At 56.1% G+C, this 27,158-nt stretch overlaps 2 protein-coding genes and 1 long non-coding RNA gene across 7 annotated transcripts; 2 read left to right on the forward strand and 1 right to left on the reverse strand.

Moving 5' to 3' along the window:
- Positions 1 to 3,253: 3,253 nt before the first annotated feature.
- On the forward strand, positions 3,254 to 13,950 carry KIRREL2 (kirre like nephrin family adhesion molecule 2). Of its 3 annotated transcripts, none has more exons than XM_054540207.2 (15): positions 3,254 to 3,801; positions 3,966 to 4,115; positions 5,061 to 5,210; positions 5,357 to 5,517; positions 6,139 to 6,289; positions 6,953 to 7,058; positions 7,173 to 7,321; positions 7,548 to 7,675; positions 7,761 to 8,085; positions 8,179 to 8,279; positions 8,443 to 8,662; positions 9,129 to 9,233; positions 9,565 to 9,674; positions 11,288 to 11,353; positions 12,834 to 13,948. In XM_054540207.2, the coding sequence occupies exons 1-15, from the start codon at positions 3,750 to 3,752 to the stop codon at positions 13,167 to 13,169; spliced, it is 2,310 nt and encodes a 769-aa protein (XP_054396182.1). In that variant the 5' UTR covers positions 3,254 to 3,749; the 3' UTR covers positions 13,170 to 13,948. The 3 variants fall into 3 exon arrangements, with proteins under 3 accessions (XP_054396182.1, XP_054396181.1, XP_054396183.1); XM_054540206.2 differs by having other exon boundaries at positions 3,665 to 3,801; positions 7,548 to 7,645; positions 12,834 to 13,950; XM_054540208.2 differs by lacking the exons at positions 3,254 to 3,801; positions 3,966 to 4,115; positions 5,357 to 5,517 and having other exon boundaries at positions 12,834 to 13,947.
- Positions 13,951 to 15,201: 1,251 nt separating this feature from the next.
- On the forward strand, positions 15,202 to 26,274 carry APLP1 (amyloid beta precursor like protein 1). Of its 3 annotated transcripts, XM_009232473.4 has the most exons (17): positions 15,202 to 15,461; positions 16,345 to 16,488; positions 17,575 to 17,707; positions 17,916 to 18,028; positions 18,291 to 18,424; positions 18,537 to 18,721; positions 19,167 to 19,297; positions 20,327 to 20,401; positions 21,188 to 21,346; positions 21,425 to 21,553; positions 23,045 to 23,144; positions 24,219 to 24,326; positions 24,568 to 24,591; positions 25,069 to 25,139; positions 25,376 to 25,438; positions 25,560 to 25,703; positions 25,826 to 26,274. In XM_009232473.4, the coding sequence occupies exons 1-17, from the start codon at positions 15,315 to 15,317 to the stop codon at positions 25,922 to 25,924; spliced, it is 1,959 nt and encodes a 652-aa protein (XP_009230748.3). In that variant the 5' UTR covers positions 15,202 to 15,314; the 3' UTR covers positions 25,925 to 26,274. The 3 variants fall into 3 exon arrangements, with proteins under 3 accessions (XP_009230748.3, XP_054396184.1, XP_054396185.1); XM_054540209.2 differs by lacking the exon at positions 21,188 to 21,346 and having other exon boundaries at positions 15,221 to 15,461; XM_054540210.1 differs by lacking the exons at positions 15,202 to 15,461; positions 16,345 to 16,488 and adding an exon at positions 16,586 to 16,925.
- On the reverse strand, positions 23,267 to 26,342 carry LOC129051944 (uncharacterized). The gene is made up of 3 exons (XR_008516522.1): positions 26,273 to 26,342; positions 24,884 to 25,025; positions 23,267 to 23,519 (listed from the first exon to the last, which is right to left on the reverse strand). It is a non-coding gene; the product is annotated as an uncharacterized LOC129051944 (long non-coding RNA).
- Positions 26,343 to 27,158: the final 816 nt, after the last annotated feature.

Here is a 27,158-nt window from a genome sequence, read left to right on the forward strand (position 1 = left end):
GCCCAGAGTGGGCGCCCTTTGGCAAGGACTGCTTGAGCTTTCTTCTACCTCTTTTTCTTGCCCTCTCCCCCATCTCTTCTTTCCTTCTCCGTGTCTCTCTCTCTCCCTCCCTCTATCCATCTTGATTTATCTTTCTTTCTTTTGAGATGGAATCTTGCTCTGTTGCCTAGGCTGGAGGGCAGTGGCATGATCTTGGTTCATTGCAGCCTCAACTTCCTGGGCTCAAGTGATCCTCCTGCCTCAGCCTCCTCAATAGCTGGGACTACAGGTGCACACCACCACTCCAGCTAATTTTTAAAAGTTTGTTTGTAGAGACAGGGTCTTTCTCTATTGCCCAGGCTGGAGTGTAGTGGTGTGATCATGGCTCATTGCAGCCTCAAACCTCCTAGGCTCAAGTGTTCTTTCTGCCTCAGCCTCCTGAGTAGCTGGGACTACAGGCCCACATCACCACTCTGGCTATTTTTTTTTTTTTGAGAGGGAGTCTTGCTCTGTCACCCAGGCTGGAGTGCAATGGTACGATCTTGGCTCACTGTAACCTCTGCCTCCCAGGTCCAAGCGATTCTCCTGCCTCAGCCTTCCGAGTAGCTGGGAATACAGGTGTTGACCACCACACCCGGCTAATTTTTGTATTTTTAGTAGAGACGGGGTTTCGCCATGTTGGCCAGGCTGCTCTCGAACTCCTGACCTCAGGTAACCCACCTGCCTTGGTCCCCCAAAGTGCTGGGATTACAGGTGGGAGCCGCTGCACCCGGCCACTTGGCTAATTTTTAAAATGTTTTTGCAGAGACAGGGTCTTGCTATATTGCCCAGGCTTGTCTGGAACTCCTGGGCTCAAGCAGTCCTCCCATCTCGGCCTCCCAAAGTACTAGGATTACAGGCATGAGCCACCGCAACCGGCCCTTGATTTATCTTTCTTTTTTATCTTTTTTCTTTTCTTTTCTTTTTTTTTTTTTTTTTTTTTTTTTTTGAGACAGAGTTTCACTCTTGTTGCCCAGACTGGAGTGTAATAGTGTGATCTCGGCTCACTGCAACCTCTGCCTCCCGGGTTCAGACGATTCTCCTGCCTCAGCCTCCCTAGTAGCTGGGATTACAGGCATGCGCCACCACGCCTGGCTAATTTTTTGTATTTTTAGTAAAGATGGGGTTTCTCCATGTTGATCAGGCTGGTGTCGAACTCCTGACCTCAGGTGATCTGCCCGCCTCGGCCTCCCAAAGTGCTGGGATTACAGGCGTGAGTCATTGTGCCCAGCCGATTTATCTTTCTATCTTTCTCCATCTGTTTGAGACTCTCTCGCTCTCTATATTAAGTGGTTAAATCTCAGTCAATCTTTATTTCACTGTGTCTCTCCATCTCTACATGTCTCTGTTCTTCTGTTTCTCTGTCTCTGTTCTCACCTCTGTCGCTCCCTTCACCCCACACTCTGTCTCACACACACCAGGAGCTCCATAAATATTTGTTCTCAGCCACACTCTGACCACGCCTCTTTCTCTTAAGTGTCTCTCCATCTCCGAGTGGATGGAGAGCTCATCACATCCCTGGATTTTATAACCATATGCTGGTGGGCCTGCCCTCCCCGCGTGCACACACACTCGCCTGGGATAAGCTTCTTCTGCCTGCTTATCTCCTGCAGGAATTGGAAATGCTAGTTTTCTCCCCACCTCCCCAAGACCCCTCCAATCTCGTTCCCCAGGAACAAGATGAGGCATCTGGCCCCAGCCCCCAGCTTCATCCTCGATGCTGGCCTTCCCTCTTCCCTCACATGCTTGACTCCTTGCCCTCCTCCCACCTCCCCTCTCCCAACTTCCCCCTACACCCCCTGGGAAATGGGCTGGATGCCGAGCTGGGGGAGCGGCTCTGTTCTGGGGGCCCTTGCCAGATGGTGTCCGTAGGGGCCAGAGCATGGAGCTGTCCCTTGCTGGGGCCTTTAATTAGCACAAACCTTCCACCCTCCACCTGGGCTGTTTTTCTTCTCTGCGTGCTCCTGGGACCTTGGGCTCTCCATCTTTCCATGTCCATAGCCCCAGAGAGCCAGGAAGGGGAAGCGGCGTCAAGTCCCTGGAAAAACAGCCCCACAACTTGAGTTCCTCCCTAAGACTCAGGAGTTCCAGCCCCACGTCCATCCTATTTCAAAATCCAGGCACTAGATATGCCACATTGAAGCCAGGAGTGTAGGCCCCCAGATCCCTCCCCTCTCAGACCCTGGGGTCTCAGTCCCTTCTCTCCAAGGACTCGGGAATTTGGGCCTCTGATCCTCCTGGCCACACTACCCACCCCTGCACTCCCCCCATACACACACACACACACACACACACACACACGGGACTTAGGACAGATGTTCACCGTCTGATTTCCAAATCCTCCTGGGCCTGTGTGGGGGTGGGGAGAGATTGGCAGATAAATCCACCGACTCTAAGACTTAAGACCAGATATTCTGACCCCTGTCACCCTCTTCCGAGTGCACTATGCTGCAGGCAGGGACCTAGGAGTTGAGTCTCCAGCCTCTCAAGCAACCGGGAGATCAGGCCATCAGCGTCTCAGCCAGCAAAGGCCTGAACCACCAGTCCCTTTCAATCCTGTAAGTCCAACCCGCATTCCCAATCCCACCCCCCCATTTAGGGACACAGAGTCTGAGCCTAAGAACAGTGGAGAATCTGAATGTGGACCCTCCAGTTCTTCCAGGTCCAGGAATGTCAGATCAGGGTCCCAGCCCCCCAGCCCTCCTTCAGGCTGCTCGGGATCCCTCCCACCTGCTCGGCCAGCTGCGCAGCGTGGGAACGCCCCAGCTGGGCTGCATGGAGCCGTCAGGACAAGCTGCGCGGTTCCCAGCCTCCCTGCCTGCCCCGGCCCGGCACCGCCGCTTCCCAGCCGTCGCCCGGCAACCAGGCCGAGGGGCCCGGCCGGCCGAGTTGGGAGAGGGGCTGGGCCGGGACTGCGGGGTCCTGGGAAAGGAGGGGCCGGGGGCCTGGATTCCTGGGTCTTAGGACGTGCTGTAGTTTGCAGCAATAACAAGGGAACAGATGGATATTTTGAGGAGGGGTTTTGAGGCTGGGGGAGTCGAGGCAGGGGTCCCAACTGTCCCCCAGGTATCGGCGTGCCCTCTTCCCGACTCGCTGGCCCGGGGGAGCCCCGGATCCCGCCTCCCCCAGGGCGCGGAAACTGGCGAGGCCCCAGGAGCTCCCATTTATAGCTCAGTTTCCACTGAGAGCAGTCCCTCTAGGACCTGGGCTGAGCAAGTTTCTTCCACTCTCTCCCTTCCCTCCTCCTCACCCCCGTGCCTGCCCCTCAACCCCGGCAGGGCGCAGGTGTCCAACCCAGCCGGGACCCCCTCCTCGAACCCAGGTGTTCCGGCTCCCAGACCACAATTGAGCTGGGGGCGCCCACCCGCCGGGGGATCCCGCCCTGCGTCCCCCATTCATCCGCGTCTCAGCCGCGGGAGTTTCTCAATGGGAAGAGGGCGGAGCTCCCGGGGGGCGGACCCGGGCGGGGCGAGCGGGATCGGGCCCTCTTGGGGTCTCCCAGAGACCCAGGCCGCGGAACTGGCAGGCGTTTCAGAGCGTCAGAGGCTGCGGATGAGCAGACTTGGAGGACTGCAGGCCAGAGACAGGGGTTCTCTAGGCTGGGGCGAAGAGTCGAGCGTGAACGGGGCTCCGGGCCAGGGTGTGACAGGAGGCGTGCTTGCGAGGAAGAAGTTGACGGGAAGGCCCGTGCGACGGCAAATCTCGTGAACCTTGGGGGACAAACGCTCAGGATGCGGGTCCCCTCCCTCCTCGTCCTCCTCTTCTGCTTCAGAGGAAGCGCAGGTACCGCACGAGGGGAGCGGAGGAATATGGGGTGGGGGTGGGGGGTTGCTTGCGGGCTGCCGCTTCAGTAGAGAGAAGGGAGCTGGGGCCTGGGACTCCTGGGTCCTGAATGAGGGGGCCCTTGAAGGTGCTAAGCTCAGCCCTGCTGTCCCCAACTCTCCTAGGCCCGTCGCCCCATTTCCTGCAACAGCCAGAGGACCTGGTGGTGCTGCTGGGGGAGGAAGCCCGGCTGCCGTGTGCTCTGGGCGCCTACTGGGGGCTAGTTCAGTGGACTAAGAGTGGGCTGGCCCTAGGGGGCCAAAGGGACCTGCCAGGTAAGACTGTTCTCTCCACACTGGGACGGGCTGGCTAGGGATAGAGTTGCTGGGCTCGGCTGTACCTGCAGTTTCTATTTTGACATTTTCAAGTTTGGGAAATTGATGGGCTGGGGTAAACATTTAGGAGTCCTGATTTTTTAGCTGCTTCTTTGGGGGTGACCCATAGAGTTTGGGAATTATTATGTTATTGCGAAATAGTACATAGGCCAGGTGCGGTGGCTCACGCCTGTAATCCTAACGCTTTGGGAGGCTAAGGCCAGAGGATCGCTTGAAACCAGGAGTTTGAGACCAGCCTGGGCAACATAACAAGACCTTATCTCTACACAAATATATATATATATTTTAAACAAATTAGCCAGGTGTGGTGGTGTGCATCTATAGTCTCAGTTACTCAGGAGGCTTAGGTGGTAGGATTGCTTGAGCCTAGGAGTTCAAGGCTGCAGTGAGCCATGATCAAGCCACTGCACTTCAGGCAATGGTGAGATCCTGTCTCAAAAAAAAAAAAAAAAAAAAAAAAAAAAAAAAAAAAAAAAAAGGAGAGAACATAAATGCAAAAAAGTGCAGTAAATATAAACGGAAGATTTACCAAATAAAATAGACACTCACACAGCCAATACCCAAGTCCATTGCTAGCTCCCCAGAAGCCCCCGTATTCCTTTCCCCTATCATAGCCCCCCTCCCCCTCACTCCAGAAGTAGTATCTAACCTAATTTTTATGGCAATCATTTTCTTGCTTTCCTTTCTGACTTTATCACCCCCAAGTTTGCAGTGACTCTGGGTTGGGAGGGAGTTAGAGTCTCTCTGGGCCCAGTACACACTTTTTAATAGTGTCTTACCACCAAATGTGTGGGCCAGTTTTCTGGTGGAGGATGTCTGGGGATGGAGGCCTGAGGCCACGATCTCAGAACCATGGCGTACTGACTGCCTCCTCCCTGACTCCAGGGTGGTCCCGGTACTGGATATCAGGGAACGCAGCCAATGGCCAGCATGACCTCCACATTAGGCCTGTGGAGCTAGAGGATGAAGCATCATATGAATGTCAGGCTACACAAGCAGGCCTCCGCTCCAGACCAGCCCAACTGCATGTACTGGGTAAGGACCTTGCCCACTTGTCCCCTGGGAGCCCAAGAGGGCAGCCAGTACTAGCAGTGAGTAGCAGAGTCCAGGAAACCCAGGGGGGTGGTCAATTGGAGCTGAGAAGATCAGGATCCATCTCTGACCCCAAATCCACCTTGCAGTCCCCCCAGAAGCCCCCCAGGTGCTGGGCGGCCCCTCTGTGTCTCTGGTTGCTGGAGTTCCTGCGAACCTGACATGTCGGAGCCATGGGGATGCCCGCCCTACCCCTGAATTGCTGTGGTTCCGAGATGGGGTCCGGTTGGATGGAACCACCTTCCATCAGGTCAGGTCCAAATTCCTGTGCTAGCCTTTGCCCATTGAGGGAAACTTGGGGTACACTCTGACCACAGGCTCATCCAGAAGAGAAGAAGACATGAGAGGGCAGATGTTCATGGGTTTGGACTCTTGAAATATGATGCAGGGTAAAGATTCTAGGGCCAGACTACCTGGGTTCAAATCATGTCTCAGCCACTTGCTAGTTGATTGATCCTGAGTAAGTTAGTTAACCTCTCTGTGCCTCAGTTGCCTTATCTATACAATCAGGATAATAGTAGCATGCATGTCATAGGGTATTGTGAGAATTAAATAAATAAATACCTATAAATGCCCAGAAGAGTGACCAACACATAGTGAACACTATATAAGTAAGGCAAGCTTGTCCAACCTGTGGCCCATGGGCGGCATGCAGCCCAGGATGGCTTTGAATGTGGCCCATCACAAATTCATAAACTTTCTGAAAACATTATGAGACTTTTTTGTAATTTTTTAGCTCATCAGCTATCATTAGTGTTAGTATGTGTGGCCTAAGACAGTTCTTCTTCCAATGTGGCCCAGGAAAGCCAAAATATTGGACACCCCTGATGTAAGGGGTAGATGGCATTATTATTCTTATCCTTCCCTCCAGACCCTGCTGAAGGAAGGGACCCCGGGGTCAGTGGAGAGCACCTTAACCCTGACCCCTTTCAGCCATGATGATGGAGCCACCTTGGTTTGCCGGGCCCGGAGCCAGGCCCTGCCCGCAGGAAGGGACACGGCTATCACACTGAGCCTGCAGTGTGAGTGCAGCTGGCCCTGGGAAAGAGGGGTGTGGGGCCCTGACTCCTGGGTATGAGGAATGGGGGGACTGTGGCCCCTGGGGAATGAGGAAACTGGGGCCTGGACTCCTGGATCTAAGAGAGCAGGAGAGGGCCGGGTATGGTAGCTCATGCCTGTACTCCCAGCACTTTGGGAGGTCGAGGCAGGCAGATCATGTGAGATCAGGAGTTCGACACCAGCCTGATCAACATGTCAAAACCCCGTCTCTACTAAAAATACAAAACTTTGCTGGGCATGGTAGCACACACTTGTAATCCCAGTTACCTGGGAGGCTGAGGCAGGAGAATCACTTGTACCCGGGAGGCAGAGGTTGCAGTGAGCCGAGATCGTGCCACTCGGCAACAGAGTGAGACTCCGAGCAGGAGAGGACAGACGGCTGGGGTCCCTGGGAAAAGAGAAAGCTGGGCCTTGACTCACATCTGGGAGAGTAGGAGAGGGCAGAAGGCCGGCACATTGAGGTAACTGGGGGAATTGGGAACTGAAAGCCCAGACTCCTGGCTCAAAGGGAGAAGGGGATTAGGGGCCCAGACTCGTGGGGTGGAGGAACCAGGGACTGGACCCCTAGGCCAGTGACGGAGGTGTTCGTGGTCCTTGCCCATCTGACCATTGTCCCACCCTCACAGACCCCCCAGAGGTGACTCTGTCTGCTTCGCCACACACTGTGCAGGAGGGAGAGAAGGTCATTTTCCTGTGCCAGGCCACAGCCCAGCCTCCTGTCACAGGCTACAGGTGAGGACGAAGACCACCTCTCCCCAGCCCCAAGAGTGAGCTTGGGAAGGGCTGGGACCTGAGTAGGTGTGCCAGAGAGCCGGGACAACGCTAACAGCGCCACCATTTCCTCAGGTGGGCAAAAGGGGGCTCCCCGGTGCTCGGGGCCCGCGGGCCAAGGTTGGAGGTCGTGGCAGACGCCTCGTTCCTGACTGAGCCCGTGTCCTGCGAGGTCAGCAACGCCGTGGGTAGCGCCAACCGCAGTACGGCGCTGGATGTGCTGTGTGAGCTGGGGCGGACCTGTGGGTGTGGTCAAAGGTGGGCGTGGCTTTCAGGGCTGTTGAGGGGCGGGGCCGGGAGAGCGGGCGTGGGGTATTAGGAGGAGGAGAGTGTGGAGTTGGGGCATATTCTTGCGCCCTAGAGGGTGTGGTGTTTCTGTGGGGCTGGCTGATCCCGGGTCAGGGGCTGCATTCCGCCCCGGCCATGTGACCCCTAGTCGCCTTCTTCCAGTTGGGCCGATTCTGCAGGCAAAGCCGGAGCCCGTGTCCGTGGACTTGGGGGAAGACGCCTCTTTCAGCTGCGCCTGGCGCGGGAACCCTCTTCCACGGGTAACCTGGACCCGCCGCGGTGGCGCGCAGGTGCAGCCCTAAATCTGAGGCGGTGGCTGGCGAGGGACAAGCCTTCTTTGCAAATCCGGCTTCTGACGCCCCTTCCCTGTCACAGGTGCTGGGCTCTGGAGCCACACTGCGCCTTCCATCGGTGGAGCCCGAGGACGCAGGCGACTATGTGTGCAGGGCTGAGCCTGGGCTATCGGGCCTGGGGGGCGGCGCCGCGGAGGCTCGGCTGACTGTGAACGGTGAGAAGGCGGGGTTTGCTAGGGGACTTGGCTCGTCCCGGGATAGGGAGCGGACAGAGGCGGCAAGGGCTAATGCAGTGGGAGTGGCCTGGAAGGAGCTTTACACCCAGCGGGGGCTGGAGACCGGACCTATTGAAGGCGACGCTTTTAGGAGAATCGGAGTTTGGAGGCGGCGTGGCCTGATTGATCGAGGTTAGCAGAGAGTGCGCTGGACAGACCCGACTTTGTTACAGCCTTTGGGGGGGCAAGACCTCTCCTCTGAGTGACCCACCGTCTCCATCCCAGCTCCCCCAGTAGTGACCGCCCTGCACTCTGCGCCTGCCTTCCTGAGGGGCCCTGCTCGCCTCCAGTGTCTGGTTTTCGCCTCTCCCGCCCCAGATGCCGTGGTAAGGAAATGTCACTCCTCCCGTGACCCACCCAGCCGTGATCCCTGACCTCCCACCTGGCCCCCCGAAACTACTGTGACCATTTCTGACTTCCCAGACGTCCCTCCTGCTTCTTCCTTCCCTCCTCAGTCTCCTCGGTGTCCTCCCTCTTTTGTGCCCCCAGGTCTGGTCTTGGGATGAGGGCTTCCTGGAGGCGGGGTCGCAGGGCCGGTTCCTGGTGGAGACATTCCCTGCCCCGGAGAGCCGCGGGGGACTGGGTCCGGGCCTGATCTCTGTGCTACACATTTCGGGGACCCAGGAGTCTGACTTTAGCAGGAGCTTTAACTGCAGTGCCCGGAACCGGCTGGGCGAGGGAGGTGCCCGGGCCAGCCTGGGCCGTAGAGGTGAGACCCCAGCCCGAAGACCCCAAATCTGGAGAGTCTAAACCCCACAAACGCAGGGATCCCCCAGCCGAGGGCTGCAAAACCTCAGACCCTCAAATGCAGAGACCTCCAAACCTTGGGAGTCTCAAAGCTATGGGCTCATTGATTCCCAAGACACAACCCCAACCACAAATGCCTTCGCATTCTGCGTCCTAAACTGAGAGACTCCTCACCCCTAGGGGCCCCAAAAAGGGAAACTCCAACGATTGCAAAGCAAATTGCAAAGTAAAGGACCCCTCAAACTCTAAGACTCCCTAAAGCCAGGGAGTTTAAACTCACTCTCAAACTTGGGGAACCCCAAATTCAAGGGCCTTTGAATCTCCAAATGTGCGACCTTTTGAACCCAGGGATCCCAAACTCAATCCCTGAGCCCCCGCTTCCTGGTTCCCCCTCAGCCTTCTCAGGATGTCCCCTCTGCTCCCTGCAGACTTGCTGCCCACTGTGCGGATAGTGGCCGGAGTGGCCGCTGCCACCACGACTCTCCTTATGGTCATCACTGGGGTGGCCCTCTGCTGCTGGCGCCACGGCAAAGGTTAGTGCCTGAGCCCCGCCCCAGCTCCCCAGGCCCCAGCCCCACACGCGCCCTGCCTGCCCAGTGACCTGACCTGGCCTTGGGCCTTGGCTCCAGTCCCATTTCCAGGTCTGCACAGGGCTTAGCTCACCTTCACGTTCTGGTTCCCTCCTTAAAAACCCTAACTAGACCTTCCCAGGGTCACAGTCCTAGGTGGGAAGGATTCTTATTGGTTTCCAACAGCCCCACCCGATCCGCCTCATTGGTTCCCAGTCCTCTCTCTTCCCGCTTATTGGTCTGTACACATTGTGACCCCGCCCATCGCTTAACTCCACCGGTCGCTGTTTGTCAGCCTCAGCCTCTTTCTCCGAACAAAAGAACCCGATGCGAATCCCCCGCAGCAGCGACGGCTCCAGTTCACGAGGTCCTGAAGAAGAGGAGACAGGCAGCCGCGAGGACCGGGTAGGATGCCAGGGTCCCCAGACCTGACTGTGCCTCCAGACCTAAATAATAGTCCAGTCCCAAGAGGGCCCACAAATCCAAATAGGACTCTAAGGCCGGGCATGGTGCCTGACGTTGGTAATACCACTTTGGGAGGTGGAGACACAAGGATCACTTAAGGCCAGGAATTCGAAGCCAGCCTGGACAACATAGCGGAACCCCATCTCTACAAAAATACAAAATAAAATAAAATAAAAAATGAACCGGGTATGGTGGCACACACCTATAGTCCCAGCTACTCAGGACACTCAGGTGGGAGGATCCCTTGAGCACAGGAGGTAGAGGCTGCAGTGAGCTATGATTGCACCATGCACTACAGCCTGGGCTACAGAGCAAGACCCTGTCTCCATTTTTTTTTTTTTTTTTTTAATGTAGGAGGGCTCCAGTCTTTTTTTTTTGGCAGAATTTCACTCTGTCACCCAGGCTGGAATACAGTGCTGCGATCTCGGCTCACTGCAACCTCTGCCTCCCTGGTTCAAGTGATTCTCCTGCCTCAGCCTCCTGAGTAGCTGGGATTACAGGCGCCCGCCACCACGCGTGACTGATTTTGTATTTTTAGTAGAGATTGGGTTTCACCATGTTGGCCAGGCTGGTCTCAAACTCCTGACCTCAGGTGATCCACCCGCCTCTACCTCCCAAAGTGCTGGGATTACAGGCATGAGCCTCCACGCCCGGCCTGAGGGCTCTAGTATTTTTTTTTTTTTTCTTTTTTTTGAGACGGAGTCTTGGTCTGTAGCCGAGGCTGGAGTGCAGTGGCGCGAACTGGGCTCACTGCAAGCTCCACCTCCCGGGTTCACACCATTCTCCTGCCTCAGCCTCCGGAGTAGCTGGGACTACAGGCACCCGCCACCACGCCTAGCTAATTTTTTTGTATTTTTAGTAGAGACGAGGTTTATACCCTGTTAGCCAGGATGGTCTCGATCTCCTGACCTCGCGATCCGCTCGTCTCGGCCTCCCAAAGTGCTGGGATTACAGGCGTGAGCCACCGCGCCCAGCCAAGAGCTCTAGTCTTAACAGTGACCCCACACCCAAATGTCACCCAAGTCCATGCCCCTGACCCAATTATTCCCTAGGCCCAGTATGTCCCCACAGCCTGTTTTGTTTTTTTGTTTTTGTTTTGTTTTGTTTTGTTTTGAGACAGAGTCTTGCTGTGTCGTCCAAGCTGGAATGCAGTGGTGCAATCCAGACTCACTGCACCCTCCGCCTCCCAGTTCAAGTGATTCTAGTTCCTTAGCCTCCTGAGTAGCTGGAATTACAGGTGCCTGCCACCATGCCTGCCTATTTTTTGCATTTTTAGTAGAGGCAGAGTTTCGGCATGTTAGCCAGGCTGGTCTCGAACTTCTGGCCTCAAGTGATACTCCTGCTGCGGCCTCCCAAAGTGCTGGGATTACAGGCATGAGCCACCGCGCTGGCTTCTCACAGCCCTTTTATTGTCCTGAGTGCAGTCCCCAGCTCTTGGGTGCTCTTACTCTCTCCTGCCTTGCCTCCACTGGCTGGCTGAAGGTCCTTGGGGTCTGGCATTGGGGTGGGGGGGATCCTCTGCCTATTCCCTCTCACTAAGTTCCCTACCCCAGGGCCCCATTGTGCACACTGACCACAGTGATCTGGTTCTGGAGGAGGAAGGGACTCTGGAGACCAAGGTGAGTGTTGAGAGGGGCGGGGCTCCCTTCACTGTTGGGAGGGGCGGGGCTCCCTTACTTGTGTTTCCATCTCTCTCCAACACCTGTCCCCTCCTTTTTCCTTCTGTTGTCCTCAGAGCTGGGACTCAGCTCCTCACCCCACTCCTCCTGCCCCCGGGCCATCTCACCCAGCTCCCAGCCTCAGTTTGCCTATCTGCAGACTCTGCCCACCCATCTGTCCCAGCCCTAGCCTCCATCTGGAGCCCCAGACCAGGGCTCACTCTGCCTGTGCTCTCCTCATCACGGTCAAGCCCCCTTTCAGCCACTACGCCCTACACTGGCCCCACATCTCCCCAAACCTGTCCTTCCTCTGGGGTCCTACCTCAGGACGGCCACATTGACTCCAGGCCATCCCCAGGCCATTGACTCCAGGCCATCCCCAGGCCATCCCCAGGCCAGAGCACTTCTCTCTCTCTCTCTCTCTCTCTCTCCTCTGTACCTAGCACATGCCATTCTCTCTCTTCCTTTTTTTTTTTTTTTCTTTTTTTGAGACGGAGTCTCACTCTGTTGCCCAGGCTGGAGTGCAGTGGTGCAATCTCAGCTCACTGCAACCTCTGCCTCCTGGGTTCAAGCCATTCTCCTGCCTCACGCTCCCTAATAGCTGGCTAATTTTTCTTGTATTTTTAGTAGAGATGGGGTTTCACCATGTTGGCCAGGCTGATCTTGAACTCCTGACCTCAAGTGATCTGCTCGCCTCGGCCTCCCAAAGTGCTGGGATTACAGGCGTGAGCCACTGTGCCCAGCCGACATGCCATTCTCTTGGTCTGAAACACTCCTACCTTCCTTCCCATGTCTACCTAATTCCCTCCTTTAGTCCTCTAGTCTCAGCTCAGACATTTCTTGTTCTAGGAAGCCCATGCTTCCGTCATGACAGACTGATCATTCTGCCTGTGTTCCACCCATCACAACCATGACCACTATGATCTGGGCTTCCTTATCCCACCCACTATGCTGAGGGCTCCGCCATCACAGCCCCTGTCATTGCCTATGCCTTTCCCAGGCACAGCTCTGACCCCTCTGGGTACTGTCTCATGATCTGTCATTTTTCCTTTGGTGTGGGATTCTGTGAGGACAGGGTCCAGTTCTATCCTAGTGACATGCCTTGTAGCAGCAACACAGGGTGTGACACTGAATCAAAGCCTAGAGGCTGTTGGGCAGGTGAGTGTCTCTCTCCTGTTCCCTCTGCACCTTCCACACTGACACCCCTCAGCAGGCCTACATCCCTCCGTCTCTACCTTTCTCTGCCTATGTCCTATCCCTTTGCCTCTTATCACTGTTCCTCTGTCTCACTTTCTCTGTCTCCCAGTCCATGTGTGTCTCTGCCCACTCCTGTCTCTTTTTGTCTCTCTCAAGGTCTGGTCTATTTCAGTGACCAGACATCAGTGACCCTCATGCCCCCTGTATGCTCACAGACCTTACTGAGTCCCATTTGTCCCCTCAGGACCCAACCAACGGTTACTACAAGGTCCGAGGAGTCAGTGTGAGCCTGAGCCTTGGCGAAGCCCCTGGAGGAGGCCTCTTCCTGCCACCACCCTCCCCCCTTGGGCCCCCAGGGACCCCTACCTTCTATGACTTCAACCCACACCTGGGCATGGTCTCCCCCGGCAGACTTTACAGAGCCAGGGCAGGCTATCTCACCACACCCCACCCTCGAGCTTTCACCAGCTATATCAAACCCACATCCTTTGGGCCCCCAGATCTGGCCCCCGGGACTCCCCCCTTCCCATATGCTGCCTTCCCCATACCTAGCCACCCACGTCTCCAGACTCATGTGTGACATCTCTCCAATGGAAGAGTCCTGGGATCTCCAACTTGCCATAATGGATTGTTCTGATTTCTGAGGAGCCAGGACAAGCTGGCGACCTTACTCCTCCAAAACTGAACACTAGGGGAGGGAAAGATCATTACGTTTGTCAGGAGCATTTGTATACAGTCAGCTCAGCCAAAGGAGATGCCCCAAGTGGGAGCAACATGGCCACCCAATATGCCCACCTATTCCCCAGTGTAAAAGAGATTCAAGATGGCAGGTAGGCTCTTTGAGGAGAGATGGGGACAGGGCAGTGGGTGTTGGGAGTTTGGGGCCAGGATGGAAGTTGTTTCTAGCCACTGAAAGAAGATATTTCAAGATGACCATCTGCATTGAGAAGAAAGGTAGCATAGGATAGATGGAGATGAAGAGCATACCAGGCCCCAACCTGGCTCTCCCTTAGGGGAACTTTGCTCGGCCAATGGAAATGCAGCCAAGATGGCCATATACTCCCTAGGAACCCAAGATGGCCACCATCTTGATTTCACTTTCCTTAAAGACTCAGAAAGACTTGGACCCAAGGAGTGGGGATACGGTGAGAATTACCACTGTCGGGGCAAAGGGGAATCTTGGGATAAAAATATTTATGTTTAATAATAAAAAAAGTCAAAGAGGCAAGTGTGTCTTAGGGAGTCTACTGGCATTATCACTCTCCATCAAGGAAGGGGTCCATTAGACCTGTCCCAAGGTCCCTCCTTTACCCTAGCCTATAAGGTGGCTGTAGGAGTAAAACTGAGCCACCTCAGCCTCTTGCTACCTGCAAAGCACTCTAGGCTCTTTTTTTTTTTTTTTTTTTTTTTTCTTGAGACAAGGTCTGGCTCTATGGCCCAGACTGGAGTGCAGTGGCATGATCTCAGCCCACTGCTACCTCTGCATCCTGAGCTCAAGCCATCCTTCCACTTCAGCCTCCCAAGTAGCTGGGACTACAGGCACACGCCACCACACCCAGCTAATTTTTGTGTTTGTGTGTAGACAGGGTTTCACCATGTTGGCCAGGCTGGTCTCAAACTCCTGATCTCAAGTGATCCGCCCACCTAGGCCTCCCAAAGTGCTGAGATTACAGGCATGAGCCACTGTGCCCAGCCATGGGCTCTTTTAATATACATCTTCACACACACACGCACACACGCACACACACACGAGTTGCAAACAGAAAGGACATACACATAGGCATGTATGCACAGACACACGCATAGATGTCCATACAGTTGCACACATGTGACAGGGCTGCCCCAGGGGTCCTGGGGAAGACTGAATTCTAACTCTCATTAGAGGAGACAAACAAGTGAGCCCTGAAGTGGAGCAGGGAAGGGGAGACTATGGGTAGGAAAATGGCAATCGCCTGGTCTTTACAGCAAGCGTGGAGATCCAGACCCTAATCCTGAGGTGCTGCATCCACAGTGGGCATGGTGCCGGTGCCTGCTTGGATGATCCTTAAAGAAAGGTCCTGGGGGCTTTGGTTCATGGATCCTTGAGCTAGGAGTTAAAGGTCCAGGCCCCTGGGACCCTTGGGAAGCAGAGCAGGAAGAGTGAACTCCTGGGTCTGAAGGAGAATGGGCTGGGGGCTTGGTCTCTGGTCCTGAGAGAGAAGGTGCCCAGACTTCTGGATCTGAAAGAGGAGAGGACTAGGTCTCAACTGCTGCCTTCTTGACTGGGGACATTTTGGAGGCCTGTATTCCTGAGCCCTCAACAGAGGAATGTACTAGGAGACGGGGGTCTCTGATGCTTGCATCCTTGGAAAAGGACAAAACTGTGAGTGTCTGGGTCTAAAGAGGGTGAGAGTCCTGCGGGAGGACTCAAAATCCACAACGGGCGGAGCCCATAGCCGGACTCCTGGCTGGGCCCTTCATGGGGCGGGACGCCTGGGATCTCGAGGGGCGGGGGCCTGGCGCAGGCTCCCGCCCGGGGTTCCCAAGCTGCTCCACTCTTCGCGAAGCCGCCGCGCTATTGTCCTGGCCAGGAAGGCGGGGCCGGCGCGGGGCGGGGCTGGCGGCGCCGGCGCAGCCCGGGGGCGGTGGGAGGAGGAGGTGGCGGCGGTGGCGCTGGGAGCTCCTGTCACCGCTGGGGCCGGGCCGGGCGGGAGTGCAGGGGACGTGAGGGCGCAAGGGCCGGGACATGGGGCCCGCCAGCCCCGCTGCTCGCGGTCTAAGTTGCCGCCCGGGCCAGCCGCCGCTGCCGCTGCTGCTGCCACTATTGCTGCTGCTTCTGCGCGCGCAGCCCGCCATCGGGAGCCTGGCCGGTGGGAGCCCCGGCGCGGCCGAGGTGAGGCCGGTCCGGGTCCTGGGGGATGGGGGAAGGGGCGGGACCGGGTCTCTGGACGCCGGCGCGGACATGTCCAGGGCAGAAAGCGCGGTCTTTCCAGCCAGGTGGTCAGCCCCCAGGCGCCCCCAACCACATTTATGAACCCAGGGTTCCAGGCCCCAGCTCCCCCATCATCTGACGTCCCAGCCCCCTCCCACCCCGAGCATAGGAACTGGTCTATTCAGAGCCCCTGGTCCCAGAAGTTCAGCCCCCTCTCCAGACCCAGGTGACTCGGCCCCAACCCCCTCCCGCCTGGACATAGGACCCACCAAGCAGCGAGGCACTTAGATCCAATAATCCAGACCCCTTGTATTCTCTGGATCCATATGGAGGCCCTTGCAGCCTCCCAGGACCCAGGAGTCCAGTCCTTCAGTCACCACCCACCCCAACCAGATGTAGCTCTCCAGTCCTCAAGGACCTGGTGTCCAGGACTGTAGGCCCCTGAAGCCAGGCCTTGTCAGCTTTACATCCTGCAACCGGAGCCTGAGCAAGGGGTGGAGGGAGGAGGGGCCAGAACGCCTGGGTTCTGGCCTCCTCCTCCGCGATTCAGGTTTAACCCCTTCGGGCTCCAGAGCTGCTGCGCTGGGGTGGGGGCGGAGTCTGTCTCCGCGGCAACAAGGCAGAAAGAATCCCGGGGGACCCGGGTCGCCATAGCAACGGGAGAGCTGGGGCGCCCCCGCCCTACGGGAGCTGTTTCCCAGGGAACGGTGCCTCCATGGAGGCGATGTGCGGTGCTTGGGGGAGGGGGCTGGTGCTGGGGGTGTCGGTCTTAGGGAGCAAAGAACCAGGGGACCCTCATGCCAACGCCCCCCGGGCCCCCACTGTCCTCTTCACTTCCATCCAGGCCCCGGGGTCGGCCCAGGTGGCTGGACTATGCGGGCGCCTAACCCTTCACCGGGACCTGCGCACCGGCCGCTGGGAACCAGATCCACAGCGCTCTCGACGCTGTCTCCGGGACCCGCAGCGCGTGCTGGAGTACTGCAGACAGGTGGGCGGGGCCGAGCGGGAGAGGCGGGGCCGCCCATAGAAAGCTAGACTTGAAAAAGGCGTGGTCCAGGGTGCTGCGCTATCTAAGGCGTGAGGCTGGGGGGCGTGGCCAATAAAGAGGCGCAACTATGCTAGGGCAGGGGACCTGTTTTGAGATACTAAGTCAGGAAAAGGGGAGAACCGCGAGATAGCCAGAGAGGAAGTGGAATTTAGGAATCTGGTGGTCTTTGTAAAGAGTAGAGGTGTAGGGGGGAGTGGCAAAAGGATAGGCGGGGCTAAGACAGAAAGAGACCTTAAGGACCAACAAGATGGGGAAAGGGGTGGAGCCCAATGAGAGCGCGGAGACCTGGGGGGCGTGGCCACGAAAAGACAAATCTGTAACGGGAAGGGCGAGTTTTGGAGAGGCGGAATAGAGGAAAAGGCGGGGACTAAAGGAGGGTGAGACCTTTGGGGAGACGAATCTGACTGCGGGGAGGGGTGACCAGAGAGGTGGGCTTAGAGGGACCTTCAGAAAGAAACAGCACAGGAAAAGAGATAGGGCTTAAAGATGACGGGACTTTTAAGGGAAAACTGCTAGTGGGCGTGGCCAATGAGCACAAGGAGCTTGGATATCTAAGGCTGGTGCTACGGGGAAGCAGGGCCTAGGGAAGCGATGTCCTCATGATAGAGCCTTGAAAACGGACCTGGCCGGGCGCGGTGGCTCACGCCTGTAATCGCAGCACTTGGGGAGGCCGAGGCGGACGGATCACCTGAGGTCAAAAGTTCGAGACCAGCTTGGCCAACATGGCGAAACCCCTTCTCTGCTAAAAATACAAAAATTAGCCTGGCATGGTGGTGCGTGCCTGTAATCCCAGCTACTCGGGAGGCTGAGACAGGAGACTCGCTTGAACCTGGGAGGAGGAGGTTGCAGTGAGCCGAGATTGTACCATTCCACTCCAGCCTGGGCGACAAGAGCAAATCTCCGTCACAAAGAAAGAAAGAAAGAAAGAGAGAGAGACAAAGAAAGAGAAAAGGGACCTGACTACTGGAGAGGGGTGGCTGGCAGGGGCGGGGCAGTGGGCTGATTGCCCCCATCTGATCCCCCCAGATGTACCCGGAGCTGCAGATTGCACGTGTGGAGCAGGCTACGCAGGCCATCCCCATGGAGCGCTGGTGCGGGGGTTCCCGGAGCGGCAGCTGCGCCCACCCCCACCACCAGGTTGTGCCCTTCCGCTGCCTGCGTGAGTCCCAGGCGGGGAGAGGGGAACTGAGGTGGGAGTTTCTGAGGGGCAAGGTTCTGAGCCCCTCTCTCCGGCCCACATTAAGGGACTGGGTGCTTGTGTCCTAAGTGGGGCAGAGAAGCCTCTGAGGATAAAATATCTGGATTCTGAGGAGGGTGGGGTTGGTGGCTGTAGGAGGATCTCACCCTGGTGTCCCGTGCTTCCCCAGCTGGTGAATTTGTGAGTGAGGCCCTGCTGGTGCCTGAAGGCTGCCGGTTCTTGCACCAGGAGCGCATGGACCAATGCGAGAGTTCAACCCGGAGGCATCAGGAGGCGCAGGAGGTCAGGACCTTGGCCCACCCATCCCCAGCCCCCACAACCCAGGAACCGGGACCTCTAACACCCTCCGCCACCAGAACCAAGGAGTCTGGGCCACCAGCATCCTCTTCCCACTTGGGATCTAAGAATTTCATCCCCAACCCCTTCCTCTAGAACCAGGAATCCAGGCTCCCCAGCCTCATCAACCCCCAACCCTGGCAGCCCAGTTCCCCATCTACCCCCTCCCACCCCACAATCCTGGCATCTGGGCCCACTCTTCCCACAGGCCTGCAGCTCCCAGGGCCTCATCCTGCACGGCTCGGGCATGCTTTTACCCTGTGGCTCGGATCGGTTCCGTGGTGTGGAGTATGTGTGCTGTCCCCCTCCAGGGACCCCCGACCCATCTGGGACAGCAGTTGGGTGAGTGGGAGGGAACCCTCCATGCCCATCTCAAGGTTCCTGAGGCAGGGGATGGAAGCCTGGGAGCCCGGGCCTGGATTCTTACTGCCTGGGTCCTCTCCTGCTCCCTCAGTGACCCCTCCACCCGGTCCTGGCCCCCGGGGAGCAGAGTAGAGGGGGCTGAGGACGAGGAAGAGGAGGAATCCTTCCCACAGCCAGTAGACGATTACTTCGTGGAGCCTCCACAGGCTGAAGAGGAAGAGGAAGAGGAAAGGGTCCCACCCCCAAGCTCCCATACCCTTGCAGTGGTCAGCAAAGGTGAGGCAGTCTCTGAACCCCTGGGGCCTCTCCACCATAGAGGGAGAAAGATCTGGGGGAGTCTTGCTGAGGGGTGTCTTTGGGAGGGGTCTATAGGGGAAAGGCCCAACTGAGGAGAAAAGATGAGAGTATCTTTGGATAAAATAGAGGTAGAAGGGCTAACCGCCAAGGGAGGGGGTGGTTTGGGGGTACTTGGGAGTAGAGGGGCCATTGGGTAGGTCTTGAGGATCATTTCAGGAAAGCTTGGAAGATGGCATAATGGATTCCTAAGCTTTGCAAGAACAGGCCCAGTCCAGAACTACATCTCCCATAATGCCAGGCAGCAGCGGTGGCTCAACTGGGTGCATGATGGTCTCCGGTGCACTCTAGGAAATGTAGTTCTCTAGGTAGAAAAGGCGACCTGGAGGTGGGCTGCAGACTGACCTCTTGATCCCTGGTCTTGCAGTCACTCCCACCCCGAGGCCCACAGACGGTGTGGATATTTACTTTGGCATGCCTGGGGAAATCAGTGAGCACGAGGGGTTCCTGAGGGCCAAGATGGACCTGGAGGAGCGTAGGATGCGCCAGATTAATGAGGTGATGATACTGGAGGCCCCAGAACCCCCTACAGTACAGAGCTCCCTAAATACCAGGAAATTCCTCCAGGACACATTGATACTACCTCCAAAGGCTCCCTAAGCCCCTTTGACCTTGAGCTCTCAACACCACCCCCTAAGATGGCCAGAGATCCATGGCCCATCTAGAATCCCACTGAGACGCCACCAGGTTCTGTGGAAACTCTGGTCTATGGTACTCTTTCACTTTATTGGTTTTTATTTTCTTTTGTTGTTGTTGTTGTTGTTGTGACGGAGTTTCGCTCTTAACACCCAGGCTGGAGTGCAATGGTGCAATCTCGGCCTACTGCAACCTCTGCCTCCCGGGCTCCAGTGATTCCCCTGCCTCAGTCTCCCGAGTAGCTGGGATTACAGGCACTCGCCACCACGCCCGGCTAATTTTTGTATTTTTAGTAGAGACAGGGTTTCACCATGTTGGCCAGGCTGCTCTTGAACTCCCAGCGGGAGGAGATCCACCCGCCTCGGCCTCCCAAAGTGCTGGGATTACAGGCATGAGCCACCACGCCCGGCCTCTCTTTCACTTTAAACTCCTTCTGGATCTTCTCTCTTGGGAACCCAAGAGCCAGCGAGACTTAAGGGATTTGGGGTCCCTAAAATCTTTTTTTTTTTTTTTTTTTGAGACAGAGTTTCGCTCTGTTGCCCAGGGTAGAGTGCAGTGACGCGATCTCCCACTCACTGCAAGCTCCGCCTCCTGGGTTCACGCCATTCTCCTGCCTCAGCCTCCTGAGTAGCTGGGACTGCTGGTACCCACCACCGCGCCCAGCTAATTTTTTGTATTTTCAGTAGAGACGGGGTTTCACCGTGTTAGCCAGGATGGCCTCGATCTCCTGACCTCATGATCCACCCGCCTCGGCCTCCCAAAGTGCTGGGATTACAGGCATGAGCCACCGTGCCCAGCCGTGGGGCCTCAAAAATCTTAAAGAGGGGTTGGGGGACTTGCCAGGTGGATCAGGGTGGATTCTGGGATCCTGAAGCTCCCCTCCCTACACAGGTGATGCGTGAATGGGCCATGGCGGACAACCAGTCCAAGAACCTGCCTAAAGCTGACAGACAGGCCCTGAATGAGGTAGGACAGCCCCAGTGGGTCCTCCTCATGCCTGTCCACCACCTGGAGCACGCTCAGTTTCACCTGGCTCTGGCAGTGCCCTGCCCATCCAGTTCCACCCCTTCCCACCTATCTCAGCCTTTCCTGGCCCCATGCCTACATGCAGCTCTGCCCCTCTTAGCTGCCATCTGACCTGACACTGCTCTCCTCCCCAGATTGGCCATATTTGGCCCCATCTACACTTGACTTGCCTCTCAGGGCTGGCTCTGGAGTCCTGTCCCAAGCCAGGGCCTCTGCAGATGCAGCCAGGGCCTTCCTGGTCTGTCTTTGTGCATTCATGTCTCTATCAGGCCCCGCCCCCGATTCTGGCTCTGCCGGGCCAATCTCACCTTTCTTAACCTGACCTGCCCCATGGAGACCCCACTCATGTTAGCCCCCATTCCAGCTCTTGGTCCCACCCCTATCGTGTCATTTATGCACAGCCTGTCTCCAGTTTGATCCTGCCCAGGCCAGGAGCCCTGCAAGCCTTTGTCCCTTTCACCTTAACATTGCTCAGTTCTGTTCCCAGATTGTTCCCACTTGATCTTACAGTTTACATCCTCACATTGGCTCCCAGTGGGCCTCGTCCCACCTCCACCCTGCCTGGCCCTGTAGCCCACCCCTTCCAGTCCGTAACCTTTGGTTCTGCCCAGGCCTGGGCCCCTGGAACACCCCCCAACCCCATGTAGCCCTGCCTTTCCAGGCTGTCTTTGACCAGGCTTTGACCCATCTTCTCCTCTCCTGACCCTGTGCCCACCCACTCCCCAGCACTTCCAGTCCATTCTGCAGACTCTGGAGGAGCAGGTGTCTGGTGAGCGACAGCGCCTGGTGGAGACCCACGCCACCCGCGTCATCGCCCTTATCAACGACCAGCGCCGGGCCGCCTTGGAGGGCTTCCTGGCGGCCCTGCAGGCGGATCCGCCTCAGGTGCGGGGACCGTGGGCGCAGAGAGCAGAGGGTGAGAAGGGTCAGGGCTGGCTTGGGCATCCTGTGTCCCTTCCACAGGCGGAGCGTGTCCTGTTGGCCCTGCGGCGCTACCTGCGTGCGGAGCAGAAGGAACAGAGGCACACGCTGCGCCACTACCAGCATGTGGCCGCCGTGGATCCCGAGAAGGCACAGCAGATGCGCTTCCAGGTGCTCACATCCTTCCAGCTCCCAAATGCGCCCCTATTCCTCAGACGCCAGCGCCTCAGGCTCTTCTCTTGTCCCTTAGACCCTCTTTCTGTCTCTTGGAACCCTTCCTATCCCCCGAACACCGCTTCTCTGCCTCTTCCCAGTCTCTCAGCTCTGCTTCCTGACCCTGAAACATGGACCCTCACATGCTGCATCTTTGACCCCTGCTTCTTGTCCCCTGGATTCTACTCCCCCCACCCTCGATCCTGTGTTCTGTCCCTTGGATTTTCACTGCCTTTCCCAGAATCCTCTTTTTTTTTTTTTTTTTTTGAGACAGGTTCTTGCTCTGTCGCCCAGGCTGTAGTGCAGTGTGCGATCTTGGCTCATTGCAACTTCCACCTCCTGGGTTCAAGCAATTCTCCTGCCTCAGCCTCTTGAGTAACTGGGATTACAGGAGCCTGCCACCACACCGGGCTAATTTTTTTTTTTTTTTTTTTTACAGTCTCGCTCTGTTGCCCAGGCTGGAGTGCAGTGACGTGATCTGGGCTCACTGCAACCTCCGCCTACCAGGTTCAAGCTATTCTCCTGCCTCAGCCTCCTGAGTAGCTGGGACTACAGGCAGGAGTCACCACATCTGGCTGATTTTTGTATTTTTAGTAGAGATAGAGTTTCACCATACTGGTTAGGCTGGTCTCGAACTCGACCTCAGGTGATCCACCCTTGGCCTCCTAAAGTACTAGGATTACAGTTGTGAGCCATCACGCCCGGCCCCAGCTAATTTTTGTATTTTTGGTAGACACTGGGTTTCAGCATGTTGGCCAGGCTGATCTCGAACTCCTGACCTCAGGTGATCTGCCCGCCTTGGCCTCCCAAAGTGCTGGGATTACAGGCGTGAGCCACCGTGCCCGGCCAGAAACCCCAATAACTTTTGCACAAATCTAATATTTTTAGCAGAGACAGGGTTTTGCCATGTTGCCCAGGCTGGTCTCGAACTCCTGACCTCAGGTGATCTGCCCACCTCGGCCTCCCAAAGTGCTGGGATTACAGGCATGAGCCACCGCGCCCGGTCGAGAATCCCCTTCTTGTTCCTTGAACCCTCTTCCTGTCCTTTCAACCTCCTTTCTCTATAACTTCACTTGTTTTTCCTGGAACCTCTGTTCTGTGAGCTCTAATTTGAATTCCCCTTTCCTGGATGTTTTCTTCCTGTCTATGAAACTCCATTCTATGCTCTTGAACTCCAAATCTTGCCTTGAACCACGTCATTTCTATATGACCCTCCAATCCTCAATCTCTGTCTCTGGAATCCCCTCAAACCCCACTTTCTGTTCCTTGGACTTTATTCTTCAATATCCTTCTCCTATGGCCCAGTTCCTGACCCTGGTACCACACGTCCTGTCCGTTGCATGTGCCGCTTTTCCTTGGTCGCTATTGAATTCCTCCTTCATACTGCTTCAGTTTCCTCGTCTCCAGCCTGCATTGCCCAGTTCATCCTTCATGTCCACTTGCCCACAGGTGCAGACCCACCTTCAAGTGATTGAGGAGAGGGTGAATCAGAGCCTGGGCCTGCTTGACCAGAACCCCCACCTGGCTCAGGAGCTGCGGCCCCAAATCCGTGAGTGCCTATTACCCTGGCTCCCATTCCAGATCTCTGAGGGTAGATCTTGACTCCTAAATGTTGAGCCCCCCCAATTTCATTTATTCCTCTGTAACAAATCAGCCCAGACCTTAGCAGTGAAAATCAACAATGATTTTTCTTTATTCATGATTTGCCATCCGGTCTGGGCTCAGCAGAGTGGTTCTTCTAGTGGTCTTGCCAGTGGTCAAGCATGCAGCTGTATTTAGCTAGCAGATCATCTGGGGGCTGGGAGTCCAGCACAAATAGACTTTTCTCCCTCTTCAAGGAAGCTCAGGGCCTCTCTTCTCCGTGGAGCCTCTCCAGGTCTCACCAGCAGGGTAGCTGGATTCCCTACATGGTGGTTCATGCTCTCTAAGACATCAGAGTGGAAGTTGCTAGGTCTTAAGGCTTGGGCCCACATTCTATTTGTTAAAGCAAGTTACAAATTCAGTCCAGATTCAAGGGAAGGAACCTGTATGCATACCGGAAAGTGTGACCTACCACAGCCCCCAGATCTATTGTGGCTCCTCCTGGATGTCTCACACATAACCCTGATTCTCCTAGTATTTAAGAAAGCTATCATCTTGAGCTGAGCACAGTGGCTCACGCCTATAATTCCAGCACTTTAGGAGGCCGAGGCGGGTGGATCACTTGAGGTCAGGAGTTCGAGACCAGCCTGGCCAACGTGGTGAAACCCCGTCTTTACTAAAAATACAAAAATTAGCCAGGCATGGTGTCGCTTGCCTGTAATCCCAGCTACTTAGGAGGCTGAGGCAAGAGAATCACTTGAACCCGGGAGGTGGAGGTTGCAGTGAGCTGAGATCATGCAGAGTAAGACTCTGTCTCAAAAAAAAAAAAAAAAAAAAAGTAATCTTGAAATTTCAGCCTCCATCCTTCCTGCCAGCAGTGCCTCCATCCAGCTTCCCACTTTCTCAGATCACACTTCTGGCTACCCCACACTTGGGGCTGACTCTGCTGTCTGCATGATCTCCCACTTGCTCTACTATTAGGGTGCCCTCCACTCACCCCAATGCTCACTACCTCAGCCGCCTTTCTGCATGTCCCCCTCAGAGGAACTCCTCCACTCTGAACACCTGGGTCCCAGTGAATTGGAAGCCCCTGCCCCTGGGGGCAGCAGTGAGGACAAGGGTGGGCTGCAGCCTCCAGATTCCAAGGACGGTGAGTGAGCCCACATATAGATGACCCCAGACATTGGGGAACAGGCCCCCTAGAGTCTGAGGGTGTCTTCACCACCACAGTGACTGGGAGAGGATGGGGAGGAACGTCTAAGGTTGCGGGGGCCTCTGTAGGATCCCCAATCCTCCTTCTTAGTCCCTGGAAGGATGTTTCTCCACCTTTCTTTGCTGATACCCTCCTCTCTTCACTGTTCCACTGCCTTGCTTCCTCTGGCTGCCAGCAGATAGCCCCATGACCCTTCCAAAAGGTGAGTGTCTCACAGTTAACCCCAGCCTCCAAATCCCACTGAATCCCTGAACCCAGAAGGAAACAGTGTCCATCCATTGGGAACCTCAGACCCCCTGGGGTAGAGTCCGATGTACTTTCCAACCCCCTCCTCTGGACCCTAAAGAATGAGATAGGGCCAGGCGCTGGTGGCTCACACCCGTAATCCTAGCACTTTGGGAGGCTGAGGCAGGAGGATCCCTTGAGGCCATGAGTTTTAGACCAGCCTGGGCAACATAATGAGACCCTGTACCTACGAATAATTTAAAAATTACCTGGGCGTGGTGGGGCATGTCTGTAGTCCCAGCTGCTCAGGAGGCTGACATAGAAGGATCACTGGAGCCCAGGAAGTTGAGGCTGCAGTAGGCTGAGATCACGCCACTGCACTCCAGCCTGGGTGACAGAGTGAGACTCTGTCTAAAAAAAAAAAAAAAAAGAATGAGATCAGACTTGGGGGTAGGGTCCACAGAACAAGATGCTGCATCCCCTGAGAAAGAGAAGATGAACCCGCTGGAACAGTATGAGCGAAAGGTAAGTTAGTCAGAACTGTGGGTTCCCAAAAAGAGAACAAGATCGGGACCTATATGGCTGGGTACGAGGGAGGAGATGCTGGGGACTTGGATTCCTTGTCCTGAGGGAAGAGGGAGCTGAATACGTGGAACTGAGATCCTAGAAAATGAGAAGGCTGGGGGACGCTCTCTTGGGCCCCTGGGGAGGAGGAAGCCAGCGCCAGGCTTCTGGGCCCCTGACACCTCCTGCTCCCCCAGGTGAATGCGTCTGTTCCAAGGGGGTTCCCTTTCCACTCATCGGAGATTCAGAGGGATGAGCTGGTAAGAAGAGGAACAGCCGGGTACCTAGGGGAAGAGGCCAGGGGTCAGCGGCCAGGCTGTGATTCCTAAAGCCACACAGGACACTCAAAGATGCCCTCTGCCCCATCTCCTCTCCCTGCAGGCACCAGCTGGGACAGGGGTGTCCCGTGAGGCTGTGTCGGGTCTGCTGATCATGGGAGCAGGCGGAGGCTCCCTCGTGGTCCTCTCCATGCTGCTCCTGCGCAGGAAGAAGCCCTACGGGGCTATCAGCCATGGCGTGGTGGAGGTGAGACCCAGGAGGACGGCGTGTGGGAAGAGTTCCTGAGCCCGGGTGTGGGCGGGCTGAGAGGCTTGCGGGCAGTCCCGCCCCCGCACCACACTGTCCTGTCCCTCCCCTGCCCGTTGCAGGTGGACCCCATGCTGACCCTGGAGGAGCAGCAGCTCCGCGAACTGCAGCGGCACGGCTATGAGAACCCCACCTACCGCTTCCTGGAGGAACGACCCTGACCCGGCCCCCTTCACCCCTTCAGCCGAGCCCAGACCTCCTCTCTTCCTGGAGCCCCAGAACCCCAACTCCCAGCCTAGGGCAGCAGGGAGTCTTGAAGTGATCGTTTCACACCCTTTTGTGAGAGGGCTGGAAATTCTTATTTCCCCTTTCCAATTCCAAATTCCATCCCTAAGAATTCCCAGATAGTCCCAGCAGCCTCCCCACGTGGCACCTCCTCACCTTAATTTATTTTTTAAGTTTATTTATGGCTCTTTAAGGTGACCGCCACCTTGGTCCTAGTGTCTATTCCCTGGAATTCACCCTCTCATGTTTCCCTACTAACATCCCAATAAAGTCCTCTTCCCTACCAGGCCAGTCTGAGTCTCTGTGGGAGAATTAGTCTGTAACCACAACTGGATGCGGTGTCATCGCCGCCCAGGCCGCCTTGGCCTCTTTAAACGGGATGACGAAGCTTTAAATCTGGGCGGGGCCTGCGGGAAGGGCTGGCGCGCCGGAGGCTGGGCTCAGAGACCAGGGATAGGCGCCTGTCCTGGAGCTCTCCGCGGTGCTGAACTGGCGGCGCCTTCTAGCTCTGTCAGTTGGGTACCAGAGTGGACCCCAAGGAGGCTGGGCTCCAGCGAGTTTCCTCTGCCATCTGCTCAGCCTCACACACAGTCACACGCAGCGCCCACCCCAATCTTCGAGAGTCCTGTAAGAGATTATGAATCGTGAACCACCCTTCCCATTCCCCAAAGTCTTCATTCCTTCTTGGAGAGTCTATAGAAACCCTCCTGGAGTGTGGAGATTCCAGTCACGTGGCCCAGAAAGGGATATATGATATCTACACGTGTCTACTGAACTTCGTTTTATTTTCTTCCCCTACTGCCCGTATAAATGCAGAAGAATTTCTTTTTCTTTCTTTTCTTTCCCCACCTCCCTTTTTTAAAGACAGGGTCTCAAACTGTCACTTAGGCTGGAGTGCAGTGGTGCAATCATAGCTTACTGCAGCTTCCAACTCTTGGGCCCAAGTGACCCTCCTGCCTCAGCCTCCCGAGTAGCTGGAACTATAGGCACGCACCACCACCCCTGGATAATTTTTTTTTTTTAAATTTTAGGCCAGGTGTGGTGGCTCACGCCTGTAATCTCAGCACTTTGGGAGGCTGAGGCGGGCGGATCACCTGAGGTCAGGAGTTCAAGACCAGCCTGGCCAACATGATGAAACCCTATCTCTACTAAAAATACAAAATTAGCCGG

Source organism: Pongo abelii, chromosome 20, assembly GCF_028885655.2.
Source record: "Pongo abelii isolate AG06213 chromosome 20, NHGRI_mPonAbe1-v2.0_pri, whole genome shotgun sequence".
Taxonomy (NCBI): Eukaryota; Metazoa; Chordata; class Mammalia; order Primates; family Hominidae; genus Pongo; species Pongo abelii.